General features: G+C 41.2%; 1 protein-coding gene across 2 annotated transcripts in view; it reads right to left on the bottom strand.

Moving 5' to 3' along the window:
- Positions 1–18,670, bottom strand: part of CTNNBL1 (catenin beta like 1) — a 180,390-nt gene that overhangs the window by 110,641 nt on the left and 51,079 nt on the right. For both annotated transcript variants that reach the window (XM_002830285.4, XM_054541781.1), the window contains exons 4-5: positions 17,004–17,143; positions 5,971–6,068 (exon numbers count right to left, since the gene is read on the bottom strand). In XM_002830285.4, coding sequence (XP_002830331.1) covers positions 5,971–6,068; positions 17,004–17,143 — 238 coding nt within the window. The remainder of the gene's footprint in view (positions 1–5,970; positions 6,069–17,003; positions 17,144–18,670) is intronic.

The raw sequence follows: 18,670 nt of genomic DNA, 5'->3' as shown, positions 1-18,670 counted from the left end.
AGACAATTCAAACCGAGCTTGAGGAGGCAGGCAATGGTAGGTGGCATAGATCTTGAAACATGGACTTTTTACTCTGTCTGGGTGAGGCTTAAGGGAAATATATGGACAAGGGAAACGTGAAATAATTGACTAATTTGTGATACCTGAATCACAAATGAATTAGATTTTTCTAGGCTCTCCTTTATGCCCTGGTATGAGGAAAAAGAAGGGGATGCTATCTGAAGAAACACTGATGCCAGATTTGGGAGCCTGTAAATACAGGAAAGTGCTGTTTTCCCATCTTGTGCCAAGAGCTATACAATCTTGCTCTCAAATCTCACAGCCAGCAAAAGCTTCACTAAAGAAATCCACTACAGTGTTTTCCTTAATTAACTGGACATTTTGAGTACATGAGAAAAAACAGAAAAACATCTGGGGGGGAAATATGAATCATGTCACAGTAAGTTTTTCCCTAAATCACCCTGACTGACTTATAATCTCCCTGAATCCTAAAGCAGGAGACACTGCCACTCCACTGGGTATCACACTGCTTGCCAGTTCTGCAAACTGCTACACCAATTTTAATTGCTTATTGCCGCTTTACCTGCATTATTTTCCCCCCTTTCTTTGATTCTTAGTTACGTTTCCCATCTCTGCTGTCTAGAAGGTAGGGGGACACTGTCAGTGAGCAATGCATTTAAGTCCTAGAGCTGAATGGTTACGGATAACGGGCCTCTGGCTGGAGGAAAATCTTTTTTCTTGCTATGGAAATCCAACTTCTAACAGGCAGCCTTTTTAAGCTTGCAAACTGTGAAACTTTATGTTTAGTTGGGTTAAATGCAATTTTATCTGATTGCAGGAAGGCCAAAAGCAGTCAAAATACATTTAGCTCAGAAAACCCTTCAAAAAATATTTATATTACGCATAGCTCTGGATATCGCTCAGTAAAAGTACATATTAGCATTCTATTCTATTCCCTCTAACCCCTTGGGTCTATCTTCAATTTTCTGGACCTGTGACAAAGTCTGAAACTAAAAACAAATCCTGCTTAGGGATTAAAGCATCAGCCAGAGCAACCCTTGCCTTGGAAATCAGGACTGTCTTGGGCATGATGTTTTCTGCTAAGTCATTTGTTATTTCTGATTGTTAGCAGGCATCCCAAACAATATTCTGGGAGGTAAAGTTCAAGGGCATGATCACACATCATCTTCCACTTGACCAAAGAGGATGGATATAAGAGAAGAGGAGGAAATAAAAAAGAGACAGATGAGAGGGTTTGAAGGAGGCTTCTTTTTCTATCTGGTACGATCTGCCAATAAGCTTTCTCAAGAGTTAGATTGGGATTTTTCTGCCTACTAGGAGTTTCAGGAATTTCATATTTAAAAAACAGTAATAACAATAAAACCCCACACCCACTGAATCTTGATCAAACAAGTTTTGAGAATAATATGGTAACATGGTCATAAAGCAAAACTCAGGCCTGTTGTATCCTAGCTGTAACTTTTTAGCTTCCATTCTTGCCCCTCCAGTCCATTATCCACACAGCGGCTAGATGCTCTGTTTAAAACGCTGGTCAGGCTACGACGCCATTCCCCTGCTTACATCCTCTAATTACTTCCCTTCACCCTGGCAATGCCACCCAACCTCTTCACCGAGGCCCACAGAGCCCAGCATGGTCTGGCCCTGACTCTGCTTTCTCCCCTCACTCCAGCACATTAACAAGACTGGCCCCTTCTCTGTTTCTTGAATATGTCAACCTCAGTCTTGTCTTAGGTCTTTTGCCCTTTTCCCATCCTGCTCTTCATTCTGAATGGCTGGTTTCTTCCAGAACTCAGGCCTCGCCCAACTATTTAATCCAACCTGACTTCCCAGCTACTCTACATCACATCACTCTATTTTAATTCTCTTAAATAGAGAACCACTCTCTGATAGTTTTCTTGTTTATGTATCTACTGTTTCTCCCCACACTCATACCATGTGAGCTCCACAAAAGCAGAGGCTTTGTCAGGCTTGCTCACAGCTATATACCTGGTTCCTACAATCAGGAACACATCAAGAGCTCAATAAACATTTAGTGAACAAATGAACAAATGAATTTTGCTTTGGAACAAATACAGATGAAGGTGAGAACATGAATGGAAATGGGAAGGAATAGGATCCAGGAATTTTCGTAGTAAGTACCCTTACAGCAACATAAACCTGGCCAACCTCAGCCTCACCTGGGCAGGACAAATCCATTGCCAACCAAGCCCAAGGCAAACTGAGATAGGGCTTCAAAGTTTAACATTTCAGTAGAGTTAACTGAGTGCAGGAATGGGTACACAGGGTAGTCCCCTGGCAGTCCACATCAAAGCCACTTTTTGTGGAACTCTATAAAGCATTTCTATAAAGCAAATGCTGGCTCCTAGACACTGGCCAGCTACACCACCCAGCCACACTTCCATCTCCATTGGCTGGGACACCTCCATATGCTCTCATATTAAAGCCCCCTTTCAGAGGCCATCGCCTATGCCTGCATCTCTGCAGCCCTTCCTGATTATTCCATCAGAAGCGAGCGCTCTCTCTTTGTGCCCACAGAAGCCTGCCTCTCTCATAGCTGTTTTCAATGTTCTGCCTTGTATTATCATTACTTACTTCTTCCTTTTTTTTTTTTTTAAACTAAAGCTCTATCCTCTCATTTCTTATTCAGGCCCACCCCATCCAAATGTGGTTTTATTGAGTGTTTGTTCAAAATGTTTTTGAAATATTTTTTAAACTGAAAAAAATGTTTGTGAACTCAGTATTCACAGACATCTTACTGTGTGGTAGATGATACATACAATTTTAACCTGACATTTGCTAAGTGCTTAATATCTGCCAGGCCTAGTACCTTTATAATGATAATGGCCAACATTTATCAGGTGTTTACTCTGTGCCAGACTGTTCTAAAGACTTATTAAATATCTCACTTGTTCATCACTTTGGTACTGTATGATAGGCACTACTGTTATCTCCATTTTATAGAGAAAGAAACAGTATGGAGAGGTTAGTAACTTTCCCAAGGACACAGAATTGGTAAATGACAAAGTCACTGCTCTGACCACTCCCCTGATGGGGATCACACCTCAGGAAGGACAAACTTATAAACAGACATCTATAATCCAATGTGACAAGTGCCAGAATGTACAAAGTGCTAGAACCACACATCTTGCTGAGGTGATAAGTCTGGAAAAAAACTCAAAAGGGAAGAGATAAAGGGATGAGAGGTAGTAGTCCAGGTAGCCCCAGAGAAGCAAGGCTAGGCAAGTGGAAGGCAAAGCATGAGCGAAGGCATGGGACTACCTAGCACATGGCAAGTTTGGGGACTGGCAAGTAGAAAAATGACTGTAATTTAATCATCATTCTTAAGAAGTCCAAAGTCATCTGTGGAGAGGTAAGCCAGAGAATTGCCATCAAAGCAATATACCCTCTTGTTTACCACTCTTCAGAAAAGAGTCAATTTTCCAGGCTACCAGATCAACTTGTCACAAAGCACAAATATTTGCCTTTTGCATAAGTAACAGCAGTGGATATGAACCAAATTTTAAAACCCCGAAGATCCCTGAAAATGCCAGGACAGTGTTCTTTCCCCACAAATGTGCTATCCTATTGCTTAGGACTTCCAACTGGGACAAAGACCAAAGCAATAACTGCAAACTGCACACCACAATAAATTCTGCCACATGCCCTCTAGCCTCTGCTCATGCAATTCTAGGCCCCAGATATTGGCCCCAAATTAAAACTACAAAGACAACTCAACCCTTGTAATATGAGAGTACTTATCAAATTTCTTCCTGAATGCAGCCAAGAGTAAAAAAAGTAAATGGAAGACCACCGCTGGTTCTGTTCTCTGATATTTACTTATGACTTCTGACTGGTTGCAGACAAGCAAATAATCTACTGGAGTCCAGGAATGTTCAATGCTTGTGATTCCTAACAGCCCCACCAGGATAAACCTGTAAGAGTCAAAATCTTAAACTAATATAATAATAATAAAAATAAAAACTAAAGTAAACAAACAGAACATCCTGCATAGCAGTTACCTAATGGCTCCCCAGACTGAGGGTGAACTGTTTCTTTCCAAACAAACAATAAAATCTGCCAAGATGCAGCTTTTGTTGGTGGGCTTGGCAACACAGAAAAAACAAAGGGGGCTTTTGTGTGAATTGCTGTTTCTGGGTACGTTTTACATGCAACAGCCAGGCTAGCTATTCCTCTCTCGTCTTCCCTATTCAGACAGGCAAAGGATGGTAATTAAAATCAGCCCAGGGACCAGGCAGGAAGGCTCATTCAGGGCCATGTAATTAACCTCTGGAAGGTAAGACTGCACAAACGACACTGCGGGGACACAGAGTAGGAGCAAGTGCCACAGTCTTTCCTCAGACGCCCCTCAAAACAAAAGGACATCTCAACATCATCCTTTTCTTTCTGCACAGTGGTTCAAAGGAAAAATAAAGGCCCTGAATTCTACAAAAGTAGCAGTTTGCTCTCTAAAGGAGCCTGAAAGAAAAATGGCCATAGAAATTTTCATTATACTCGGTCATAAATGGCCCTGCTGGACTCCAGCCTCACTCTCTGTAAGAGCCAGTTCTTCATAACCAGTGGGTTCACAACACCTTCATTCACACCAAATGCCAGCAGCGAGCACGGCACATGGGAAATTTCTAGTGTTGAGAACATTATGAGAAAGGGTGAGGAGCAGGTGGGCAGTGTAGCAGTGGGGTTTCGGGATCATCTGGGACCCCAGGCCCAGCCATTCTGATTCAGTGGGTCTTGGGTAGGACTAGAAAGTAGCCAAACAAGCAGCCCAGGTGCTTCTAATACAAATGGCTGGAGTGATCTTTGATCAACTGCTAACTGAGTCAAACCAATACTAACATTCTTACCAGAGAGAAAAGACAAGAGAAACAACAGAAGGAAGAACAATCCACAGAGCCTTGAGGAGGGATACAGCTCTGCAGGTGGACAGAGCTCCACAGGTGGTATCAGGGTAGGGGCTGGACTAGATGCACTTCTGCCGCTGGCCAGCTGGGGTGCCTTTGCAGCTTTGTGGCCCTTTCTGATCACCAGTGAACTACGGAATATGGGGCAGTGGAAACAGAATTGTGTTGGGGATCAGAACATGCAGGCTCTTTTATCAGCTGTCACAGGATGGGCTGAGCGACCCAGCGGGAGGCTTCGCTTCTGCAGCTGGGTTTCCTCACATGTAAGGCAGTTTGCCTAGCTGGCACCTGGTCACAGCTGCACCTCACAGACCAACTCCTCTGGGTTAGCTGCTGTGTGGATCAATAGCTGAGGAACATTCTGAGGCCTTGCCTAGGCTCCTCAAAAGATGGCAGAAATCAACTGCCTTGTTGTCTACAGGCAGGGAATGCCATTCTGGCCTCAATGAGCTATAAAGTTTGTTCTTATTTTTAACATTCTCCAATTCCTCTCTGATGACCTATCTGTAAAATAAGTAATAATAATAATACCTGTTCTCACTGGCACTTGAGATTAGAAAGTCCAGATGACAAAAACATTTGTGAAAGCTCTTTGTAAAAAGGTCAGTAGCAACAAAAGAGAGGAGGAAAGAAAGGGGCAGAAAATATAGAGTCTAGGAGACCACAGGTTCAAATCCTGGCTGTGTGACCATGGGCCATTTGTTTGGCCTCTCTAAGCCACAGCTTCATGGCTGTAAATGGGAATGATAGCAATAATGCCCATGTGAGAGGATGTGGTGAGAAGAACAAGAAGTGGCCCTGCCCACAGCAGAGACTTAACAAGGGTGAGGCCTCTACCTGACACAGTTCCAAAGCATAAAGCACTGCCCCAGTCACATCTCTACTTTTTTACTCTCCTTATTCACTCCAGCCTCACCACACTCCAGCCTTGCCGTGGAGTTCCACCTGGTGCCCACTCTCCGAGATGATGATGGTGGTAATGCCAACAACTTATACAAACCTGCAAAACCCCAGAGGATGTGCAACTTACCAGAGCATCGATGAGCACTTCTGCTCCCTCTTCACTCTCATGGAGGGTGTCTATATCTGTTAATTCCTGAAGCAAATCGACCACAGCTATGGACACATGTGAAAAATGTTAAGGGTGTAACACACACACTGAAACGGTACGGGTATTTTTCTTAATCCTTGATTCCCTTCCGTTACCTCATCAATTGCTTTATCACCATCTACCTTTAATAGACTCCGGTTTTATTAACATCTCTTCAACAAGGTTCTACCCACAGTGGGTGTTCATTAAATGTTAACTGACTCACTCAGTCTCTCGCCTTATGCTGCCTTCCTGGCTGCTTAGTCCATAGGTTCACTGAATTTTCAAAGATTTCAAAATTTTAAATAGATCACCTGGGAAGTCACTTTTCCAGTGAGAAACAGGCCAAAACCCTCAACCTCATCTCATAATTTAAATTCTTGAAACTCAGTATAATCTTAACTACCTTGTATAGTTCACCTTCGAAGGCAGTAATAATTTCTGAGAAGAGGTGGCTGATGTTCACCAAGGAGTCTTCAGAGATGATATAATTGGTTGCAAACAAAGGGAAAAATTTATATGGAATTGGGCTAGTCCCCACCAACCTCTGTCCCTTCAAATGTCACACTGCTGTGAATATAAAAGGAAGAATACAGAACTTAAAACTGTGCAAAAATAGGAAAAGGAAAGGGAAGTACAGGGCCAGGCACAGTGGCTCATGCCTGTAATAGCACCCAGCACTTTGGGAGGCCAAGGCAGGAGGACTGCTTGAGCTCAAGAGTTTGAAACCAGCCTGGGCAACATAGTGAGACCTTGTCTCTACTAAACATTTAGAAAAAAAAAAAAATCAGCCAGGTGTGGTGGCACATGCCTATAGTCCCAGAAACTTGGGAGGCTAACGTGGGAGGCTTGCTTGAGTTCAGGAGATCGAGGCTGCAGTGAGCTATGATCACGTCACTGCACTCCAGCCTGGGAAACAGAGTGAGACCCTGTCTCAAAGCAAAAAAAAAGAAAGAGAAAGAGAGAGAAAAGAAAAGAAAGGGAAGTATAAAGAAAGGGAAACATGAAGGAGAGAAAGAGTTATATTTGGAAACTGGGTGGCAGAACTAAACTTATAACTAAGCTTCCTTTCCCTCACCTTAAAACTCCCTCTCTCTCTCTCACACACACACACACACACAGACACACACACACACGGGTGCACACACACACACACACGGGTGCACACACACACAACGGGGGAGAGAGAGAGAGAGACAGAGAGAAACAGACACCTTGCTCCAGCAAACTGCATTTACTGAGTGCCCATGATGACTAAAGCACTGAACATGATAAAGGCCAATCCATCATTCTGGGCCTCAGTTTCCTCATCTGTAAAATGAAAAAGATAGATAATCTAAAACAATTTTAAAAACCATACACCACAGGCCATAACCAACATGTAACAAATGAAGAATACACACAGACAATATGAACTGCACGCATGCTGAAAAGAAGCAATCAGATGGAGCTGGGGAATTAGTAATGACTTGCTAGAAGAAGACTGCTCAGAAAACAGGCAACTAAAAATACGAGGACAGGCAGACTAGAAAGCAAAACCACAGGAATAAAAGCTGAGAGACTGGAATGTACAAAGGCATTTGAAGAGAAGAAAGGATTGGAGGAGGGGGAAGGAAGTGGAAAGGGGAAAGTTTTAACTAGCTGAAGAAAATAATATTTTGAAAGAATAAGCTAAAAGCTGTGTGCAGGATGCACTAAAGCACAGTGAGCATGAGGGATGGGGGTGGCACACAGGAGCTACCATGTGGACAGCATGTGTGAGTAGTTGTGGGAGCCAGGCCTGAAGGAGAAAGACCTATTCCAAAGCTACTACATACAACAGAATCCAGAAGATTCAACAAAGGTCAGAATCAGGGCAGTTTCACTCAAAAGAAAAAATAAAAGATGCAGAATATATGAACAAGAATGACAGGACTTGCTAGCTGATGACTGATGTTCTGGGTATTACATGCAGGTCTTTTGCTGAAAGAAAAAATACTTGAAGGTTTGCTTTACTCATCTCTAACTGACCAGCTGACCATCATGAATAAATAATTATGCTTTCTGTGTCTTATTCCTTCAATCTTGAAGGTGATATTTACCCAAAACTTAATAAGAGTAAAGAGCTTAAAGGTGTTTGGACAAAAATCCTTCATGCTTAGCATCTTCATCTAAAAAATAATCAGAAAGCTGTTGACAGAGTCAACATATACGCCTGATATAGAGTAAACCAAAACACACAAATTATTTGAATCAATTATAATAAAAAACAGCAAAAATAACCAGGTTAGCAAACTAACCCCTAAAAACCCTAGAGCTACCCTTGACTAGTAGGAATTAGTAGTTCTCCCTCTCTAAAATTAAAACAGTTGTCATAATAATAGCCGCCATTTTTAAAAGTCACAGTATCATGTCTGGTGCTATGCTACTGGAATTCTTTCAGCAGCATTATAAGATTCGGTGTAAGCACTATTTAACAGGTAAGAAAGGTAAAGCTAGTAGTGGTTAAGATCCCTGGCCTGTGGTGGCTCGCCTATAATTCTAGCACTTTGGGAGGCCGAGGTGGGCGGATTACTTGAGGTCAGGAGTTCAGGACCAGCCTGGCCAATATGGTGAAACCTGTCTCTACTAAAAATACAAAAATTAGACAGGTGTGGTGGCACATGCCTGTAATCCCAGCTACTCGGGAGGCTGAAGCAGGAGAATTGTTTGAATCCAGGAGGTGGAGGCTGCAATGAGCTGAGATTGTGCCACTGCACTCCAGCCTGGGTGATAAAGCGAGACCCTGTCTCAAAAAAAAAAAAAAAAAGTTATCTAAAGGTCACTGCAATAGTAAGGGAGAATGTTAGGTCCATCTGATTTCAATAACAATGCTATTGCCAACTATACTTCCTATTAATGCATAAGGGGATATACACTCAGTTTAAACACGGCTGCATTCAGGTTAATTCTAGCTATTGACCCTGCTGTAACCACAGAGAAAAGAACTATCATTTAATTCCACCATAAATTAGTAAAAGACTCAGGGAAAAGAATAAAATGTTAACACCTCCCCACTCTTCCAAGAAACTCCCATATTTACTCTCTTGAAAAGTTCATAATCCATTCAAATGCTTATTTAATATGCTTGGCAACATTCACCTAAATCCATCCATCCACCCATCCACCCACTGTGGAGTCAGATGTCTACAGAACAACTGGGCTGGGCACAGTGGCTTACACCTGTAATCCCAGCACTTTGGGAGGCCAAGGCGGGAAGATTGCCTGAGTCCAGGAGTTTGAAACCAGCCTGGGCAACATAGTGAGACCCAGTCTCTTTAAAAAAAAAAAAAAAAAAAGCAAATAAATAAATACATAAATGTCTATAGAACAAGGATCTAAATCAGCATGCAATAATGCAATAAGTAGTGTTATTATTACATCTCTTGAATAACACCATGCATGATTAAATACTTATTAACTAGTATGTGATGATTATTAAACAATAGCCTCAAAAAGACAAGTGGAGTATATCTGAAAGACCAGCAGATGAAGAGTCAATGCAAGCTTGAGGACAAGGGTCATGTCATATTCATCTTTGCCTCATAGTCCCAAAATTATCACCAGCCATGTAATCCTGTGCAAGCCCCTTTATTTTCTTACAGCTTAATTTCCTCATCTGTAAAACTGGGGTCGTGTCATATTCATCTTTGCCTCACATCTTTAGTGACCTGAATGGTCCCAAAATTATCACCAGCCATGTAATCTTGTGCAAGCCCCTTTATTTCCCTAGAGCTTAATTTCCTCATCTGTAAAACTGGGGTATTAGTCTCTGCCCAGCCTCTTCCACTGAGGAGCTATAAGGAATAAATGAGATCAGGTATGTCAAAGGCCAAGGAAGTTAAAATACTCAAGAAATATGAAAGCACTATAATACAGATTGTCTTCCCACAGAATGCCCAAAGCCCTCACTATTGCCTTCATTTTTCCAAAAGCCTCTAAAATCTAAAGTTTAAGCTAACAAGAGCATGGTCCCCCCTTTCTGGGTCACAATGGGTTGGAAGATATAATTTTATATTTCAGCTATGCCACAGAGATTCAGATTGATCAAGCCCTTTTTCAGCCTCTAAGGCCTTGTGGGCCAGATATCACATTTTTCTTTGATTAGTCTTATACCATGCTCACAAATGTGTCACATGAAACCTAGAAACATAAAAAATAAGAAACATTTTAGACAAAAGTGATTTTATAGAAGAGCATAAATGGCTTTTCCAGGAAAACTTGTTTCTTATCATATTTCAGTGGATATCTCCTTGCCTACTTTCCTGCCTCAGTTGAGAAGTCAAACAAGAAATCAGCTACCTACCAGGCCTGGTAAACATCTCATCAATCCTACCACTAACTGATTTTATATAAATTCCCAACTTTCACAAAATAGCATTTCGGCAAGGCAGTAATAAGTCTGTAATTGTCATCATCAACTCCTGGGTAATATAATATGACCCAGAAGACAGAGGTCATTTGAAGACCAGAAAGAAGAAATGAGAATCAAAACTAAAGACAGACAAACTCTCAATCTTGATGAGAAAATTCAGCATGGTTGGCCATCCCTCCAGCATTTCTTCTCAAGCAGACACTGGGCATGGGTGATAGGTTTTTCCACTGTAGTTACAATTTCATTTCACAAGGTAAAAGGCTCTTCTGTCCAAGTATAATAGGAAAAGAGAGAGCCTGTCTCCCTGCGAATTACTAAAACACAGTTTTTGATAGCCTATTTTGTCATGTTGAGTAGAACGGCCACCCAAGCACTCCCTCTGTACCCGTCCACTACTGGGGCAATAAGTGTAATAATAGGTAAACCAGAAAAGACCAGCTGGGCACGAAATGGTCCATAACACGATGGCTCTTGGAAAAAAAGAGTGGTGTTTATTTCTATTTTTTGGCTGTGGATATTTGTTTTGGAGCCATATCCCACTTAGAGTCTTGGTACAGAAATTAAGCATTAATCTCATTAATCTCCAGTGAGATGAGTCCACAAGGAACAAAGTTATTAACAAAAACAACAACAAAGAAAGAGAAATAAGATGTATTAAGCAGATGGCTTTTTAAAAGTCATTTCAAAAAGGCTTTCTTAAGACAAATAAACCAGTATAGATTCAGAGAATATGACTGATTAATGCAATAAATGTGAGTTAAAAAATATCTTTTCTTTAATTTCTAGACTAGGACAGTAATTAGATATAGCTCAATTACTGCAGATGAATTTCAAAACAGACAAAATGGTCTTTTTCTCCTTTTAAAGCAGCTGGCACAAAGCCACCTAGAATGAACCTGGACTCTTATCCCAATCCTAGATCAAACTAATATGAAGGAGAAAATGTACTCATTCAACATTTATTAAGTCCTTATTAAATGCCAGTGGGGAGTAATATGCCACAGGGGAAATGTCCAAAGCAGGCTACAACCACCCTAATCTTCCAGGGACATAGATTTCACATAAAACCCATAAACAAGACCAAAAGTTACATTAATCTGGTACCAGGTTTTGTTTGTCTGTTTGTTTCAAGTTACATTAAAAGATCCTTCTTCTACATTGCCATTTTGGCACTTTTAGCCTAAGGTGTTTATCTTCAGAGCACATTTAATTGGTTCCAAAAAAAATAAGTGGCTTATCAATACATATCAAGGAAGTCAGATGACAGATGAGAAAAAGAAGTAAATTCTTCTAAATGTAATTTTAATTCTGAAAATATCAAGACAAATATAGCTCCTAGCAAAATAACAGCTCAAAATATGTAAGTCTTGTTAGACAGTGCTTACGGGAAAGCAATGGAGCAAATACCAACTCCCTCCCAGTCCAATTAGAAGAAAGCCCCTTAGGGGGCTCAAACCCTTCCCAGCCCTATTCTTGCTCATTAGCACTGGGTCTGCAACACAAGGCACCCTTGACTATTGTACACACCTTCTGGGATAACACAGTGAGTCTCAGTCAGTTTGTTCCACTTTAGTATTCTCAGACCCAGACTACTCAAGTTCAGTTGATCCCTGTTGGTCTAAAAAACCTGTCTCCTCCTTATTTTCCAAATTCCCACAGTAATTCTTCACAAAACTCACTTGACAACTCTATAAGTTCTCCTGGTTTTCTAGAATCAGAAGAAAACTAAACAGTCATTTGGAAAAGAACAGTGTTAATGACCACTCCCTAAATTATTCCACACCAAAAAGAGCTGCCCCATCAGCACAATGATCTACTCTGCCACTTAAAAATTTTTCCCTGCTTAAATATTAGCATGCAACCCAATGTATTGGTGCCTTAAGTTAACATTACAATGAGACCTCATTTTTCTGTCTCACAAAGGGGTGGAGAGAAAGCTGACTTTGAATAAATTGGGTTTAGATTACTGATTATGATTATGATTATGATTATGATTATTAAAGAATAAAGGCATTTAGCTGGGAAGCAGTAGTCATGATTTTTTTTTTTTAAATTAAGCCATGGACCCGATACCTTGATAAATTTGTAGTGACTACATGGACAGCCAGCAAGACCACATCAGCTTCCATCTGGAGTATGAGGAATGGCAATTTCCATTGCAAAGGGAGAGACTACAAAAATAAACCTGAAATGCATGCTAATCTCCATGTCTGTCAAAAGCTTACCCATCTCCACTCCCCACACCCCGAAGCCAGAGACGACCCACACCTTCTCAGGGCTCCAATCAGTGGTGTTTCCTGAGCATACTGTTCCCAACGCACTTTCCACACACACCATGGTGGGGTAGGGTGGTAATTTGAGAGTTTTTGCTTTAAACTGGAGTTATTATTTTTTATTAGCATCCAACACACTTAACATACAAAGGAGGAACCCAGTAAATAACAGTGATCTACCAAAAAACTTTAGAAGGGACTCCACTGACCACTCAAATTAAGAACATGGCAAAAGACATACAAAAACAGAGTATTTATCAATTTGGTGCCATGTGATTGTTGTTGTGGTTTGTTTTTTTCCCTTTTATTCCTCCTTGTTCCTTTGGGCCAACTGAGTAAATCTGGCTTAAAGCAGTCCACAAAAATGGATTTTTTAGCAATACCTTAAGAAAATATCTTTAAATGTAACTTTGGTTTTATTTTTCCATAGAAACACTCTAAAAGGTTCACAAGAAAGGAGCTCTAAACATGTTTAATGATTTACTTTAAAGGAAAAAGTGTTTAAAAAGCATTATTTTGAAAAGGCAGCAGCTGCTGGATTCCACCTTCTGCTCCCTCCGACTGCATTTAGAGGAACCCTCCAAAACCATGTGAGGTGTGTGCTCCCCACCCCCAAGATATGCTCTCCACAGATCAGAATCCATTCTGCAGCCAACCGATGGCTGGGCTCCAGCCTCTCAAGGGGGCAGATGAGGCACAGAAGCGCTGACAAGCCCTCACCAGCAGCAGTGATGCAGAGCGCCAGAATAAACTCTAAAGCTGCTTCTCACGGTTGAAAGGATGAGGCACAAGCTGTTTTCTCACATCCTCTGCCTCTTAAGGTTACAACAAACCAGCCTCTGATCCAATTAAAATCCCTACAGTTTATGTTTTTGCAGAGGAGGACGAAGCAAAGATGACCTGTGCTTGCTGGGAACACAACCAGCCATGTATGGTCTTGGTTGATAAATGAAGAGTTAAAAAAGATTAAAAATTTAAGTCATGACTGCCATGAAATTGTTTATTCATGGTAAGGTGTTTTGGGCAGTTACAGCTGTACAACAGTAAATTGTTAACAACCGTTTCCTGAAGAAAAATTTCCATTATAGATCACAGATAAGACAAGCAGCAGAGAGCAATGTTGCAGGGAGAGCAACAGAGGATATGGTAGATGCAAGTCAAGAGGACCTACCCTTTCCTGAAATCACTTTCAAGAAAAATCGTACTTTGAGGAGGATGACATTTACCCTAATTGCTGCCTCTAATTAAAATTAAGGCAATTAAAAAAATTTCAAATGCACTTTAAATTTGATGTAAGACATAATTAAAAATCAGATTTAAAAAAATATCATTAGGGCAGTTGGGTGCAGGTTGGCATACGAGAGGAAAAAAAAACAGTTTAGCTCTCAGAAAACAGGAGGAAAATGGCAATCTGTCAAAGTTATTATAGGGGGATGTGTTTTTTTCCTTTTTAAAGACCAGAACTTAACAACTTGGAACATCTGTGCCCTTGCCTTTCCCAAATATGCCGATGTCGAGCAGCGTTTTTTGTGTCAGTCTTCTCCCCAGCAGGAGGCAGGCTGGTGAATCAGCAAAATGTCAGTATCTTCCAAAAGCTGCTACTATTATTTTGAGTTAGCAGGAACAGAAAAAAGAACGAGAGTGGTGTTTCCAGAAAGAAAATAAGTCATTTCTGTACTAATATACAGGGTAACAGGTGACCATGTGACTCTGTCAGCAATGTCGTAAATCCCACAGGAAGACCTGAGGTGCACTGGAGGAACACTGGACTGACAATCACAGACCTGGAGTGCCTGTCTTAACCTCAAGTTAGCTGTCCAACATCTGGACCTCACACTTGTCACTAAGTAGAAACAAAGTACTGAGCTAAGTCCTCTCTAAGGTCTGATCAGATTCTGAAATCTACCCTTCTGTAGGTGAACTGAAATGTGAAGTAACAACTAGAACTCATAGTCACTGAGTGTGTGAAGACCATTAGTGCCCTGAATAGAGGTAGGCATATGGCAGTTACCTGCCAAAGACGGAATGTTTATAACCCCCCACAGATTCATATGTTGACGCCTATCCCCAATATGATGGTACTTGGAGGTGGGGCCCTTGGGATTAGTGTCCTTCTAAAAAGAGACCCAGTGAGCTCCCTCACTCGTTCCACCATGTGAGGACGCAGTGAGAAAACAGCTATCTACAAACCTGGAAGCAGACACTCACCAGACACCAAAACTGCTGGTGCCTTGGTCTTGAACTTCCCAGCCTCTAGAACTGTAAGAAATAAATTTTTGTTGTTTATGAGCCACCCAGTTTATGGTATTTTGTTACAGCAGCCCAAACAGACCAAGACAATACCCAATATATACTTACTGACTGATGCTGCTTGAGCAACCAACACAGCTTATGGTTCCTAAGGGCCTAGCACAGTGCCTGGTACATCATGAGCACTCACAGCAGGTCTACTGAATGAATTTCATGAGACCATACACTGAGCTCACTCAGCAACAAGCTAACTAGGGTTCTTATACAACCCAGAACCCCACAGCAAACCCTGGTGAACAAAGTCATAAATCTGGGAACTAACAGATCAATTCTTGATGCTATCTAACATTACATGAAGCATCAGAAATGTCTTAAGACTGCCCTTCAAGAAGCCTGCATTAAAATTATTCACTGATTTATTTCTATGAGAATTATCAGCCAGGCAAGAACTTAGTCAGACATGCTCTCAGGAGAGAGATTACCAGAAAGATTAAAATAACATGAAGCAACAGCAGATTCCCTGTGAATATCACTCAGGCAGACTAACTACATTTGTCTCTTACCTTTGGAAATCTGGCTTCAAACAGAACAACTACTAGAAGAGAATTTGGTTTAATGAACATAACCCTGTCCACAGGCACATCAAAAGCCTTTGCAATAAAGCTACTGCACACCTGATAGCCAAGATAAAGTATAAAATGGTTTTGGAAGTCACGAATCAGATTCAGTGACAAGTAACATTTACCAAGTGCCTACTATGTATCAGGAACTGTGCTCAGCACTTACACACTCCTTTGATCCTCTCAGTAACACGGAAAGCTACTCCAGAGGCTGAGGCAAAATCACTTGAGGTCAGGAGATTGAGTCCAGCCTGGGGAACATTGCAAGATCCATCTCCAAAAAATTAAATAAAAAAAAAATTAGCTAGGCATGGTGGTATGCATCTGTAGTCCCTCCTCAGGAGGCTAAGGAGTAGGATCACTTGGGCCTAGGAGTTTGAGGCTGTAGTGAGCTATGATTATGCCACTGCACTTCAGTCAGGGTGACAAAGCAAGACCCTGTCTCTAAAAACAAATAAAAATAAAAATAACACTGAAAGACAAAAGTTATTAACTCTACCTGTGCAAAGAAGAATACAAGCTGTGGAGGGGCACCGTCTTTCACACAAAAATGCGGCTGAGAGTCAAACCTAGATTGTCTGTTTAGGTCTAACATGCACTCAACAAATATTAAATGCTATTTATTGTGTACTCAGTCTTTTTTTTTTTTTTTTTTTTTTTTTGAGATGGAGTCCCACTCACTCTGTTGCCCAGAGTAGCATACAGTGGCATGATCTCGGCTCACTGCAACCTCTGCCTCCTAGGTTCAAGAGCTTTTCCTGCCTCAGCCTCCCAAGTAGCTGGAACTACAGGCGTGCACCATCACGTCCAGCTTATATTTTTAGAGATGGGGTTTCGCCATGTTGGCCAGGGTGGTCTCAAACTGCTGACCTTAAGTAATCCAACCACCTTGGCCTCCCAAAGTCTTGGGATTACAGGCACAAGCCACCACACCCAGCCTTGTTTTTAGGAACTGGAAATATAGGAATGAAGAAAACAGAACAGCTCCCCTGTCCTCCTGGACATCCAAATGTGCTTTCTACCATGGTTCACTATGTCCTCTAGTCTCAAATCCACTGGACCATTAGTTAGCAGAAAGATGCCTAGATTTACAGATTCAAATCTGTCTGGCTTTGCCCCCAAAGGGGTCTTCCAATCCAGATCCTGAAAAGTAAAACTGTTAATGTATGAACAGATATATCACAATGAATTCTAGTACTAATAAGAGCAAATAGGACAATTTTAAGGATTGCCCAAGATTTGCAAGATTTGTTAATAGAGAAAAACCAGGTTTTCAAATGAGTAAAAACCACTGTGTGTTTCAAGACAGAAGATAATTAGAATGGAAACAGAACATCAGATTTTATAGCACACATCTACAAAGAGAGACAGGAGAGAGAGTAACAGCACTTCCCCACCATGTCAGCTCTCCTACTGAGGTCAGATCTGAAAGGATATCTGTATTATCGTGTCCGAGCAAGCCGAGAAGCGACTGTACAGCATTCAGCTCCACCAGAAGGTGGTACAGGTCTGGCATGGTGGCCACCACATGCATCTCCTGAATGATGTCATTTAGGTCCAGCTCGGATTCCATGAACCTAGGAGGGAAAACAAGACATCATTAGAAGGAAAGGGGCACTATCAGCAATGAGGAGCAAACAGCAACAATCTAGACAACAAGACAATCTGTCAAAGTGTCTACAACAGACCAACCAAGAAGTACACTCATCCAAACATCATACTGTCACACAATTTCCTTGGGAAATCGATTTCCTCATTACAAAAATCAATCTTGGATTCAGATCTCATTACAGGGTTCCCTTACTCTTGCAGTCACAAGCTGCCTTTCAGAGGCTCCCGAAGCATTTTGCAGAACTAAACGATCTGTCCACCAGTCCTATAGATTAGCTACCATTACCCCTTGGTGTGGCAATTCACTCTGTTGCCCTGAACATAGTTATCCTACTACCCATCCAAAAAGGGTTTCTCTTACTTCCCACTTCAGATCAAGGGCCAGTTAAGAAGAAGAAGATAAGATTTTCTGTATCCAAAAATACCCTCCCTCTTCCTCCTCTTTGGAGCTGATTCAGAGGCAGATACCAAAGAAAAGCAGACCTAGTCTCTGGCATCCTACAATCACCACCAACTTTACACAGCATGATACTTTACTCACATTTCTATACCTGAACCTTTCAACAAACCTATGCCCAGGCACTAAGAACAGAACTACTTTGCATTCACGCTGCATGTCCTCCCCCGGTGTTTGACATATAGGAAATGCCGATTAAGCCTTGGACGAACAAGACAGGAAGGTTTGTTCTGAGATGGAAATGAGCTAATCTGGTGTAAGGCAATTGAACAATACCTGATTGAGAGTGACTGAGAGGAAGCAGTGGTTAAACTGACTCTGGAGTCAGACTATCTGGGTTTGAACCTGGCTTAGCCACCTACTTAGCCTCTCTATGCCTCAGTTTCTTCTGTAAATAGGGACAATAAGGTTATCTGTCTCACAGGGCCGCTGTAAAGAGTAAATGAGTAAAGACATATAAAGCACTGAGAACAATGTCTACCATATAAAAAGCACCATGTAAGTATTTGTTCTCATTACTATTGCTGCTACTATTACTGTAATATGTCCGTCTTCTCTTCTAGAAAGTAAACTTCTTAAAGACAGGAAATATATCTTTGTCTCTTATATCCACAGATGCCTACTGAATTAAATTGAGGGCACAAAGAAAAGGAACACAAGCAGGGACTCTTGAAGTCACACAGGACTCATCAACTTCCAGATGCTGTGGGGCTGGGTAGATACAGCTTCTCCAAAAATCTGGAGTCAGTAAGGAACAAAATCTAGAGACTTAGAATTCTTTAAAACATGCCCATATTTTAGACAATATCTATTACTGTTTTTCTCCATTAATATTTTTAAGTATATGCCTATATATTTTTTCCCAATTACAGCATACTTTTTGTAGAAAACCGGGGAAAGAAAAGCAAGCCCTCAAAAATATAAACAAATCATCCATAAGCCTACTAACCAAAAACAACCATTGATAATACTCTGTATGTTTAAGCCTTTTTCTCAACTCACAGACTCTTAAATTCTATTTCAGTGTATGATATAC

Source organism: Pongo abelii, chromosome 21 (genome assembly GCF_028885655.2).
Source record: "Pongo abelii isolate AG06213 chromosome 21, NHGRI_mPonAbe1-v2.0_pri, whole genome shotgun sequence".
In the NCBI taxonomy this organism is placed as follows: Eukaryota; Metazoa; Chordata; class Mammalia; order Primates; family Hominidae; genus Pongo; species Pongo abelii.
This window is presented reverse-complemented; position numbering and strand designations above follow the sequence as displayed.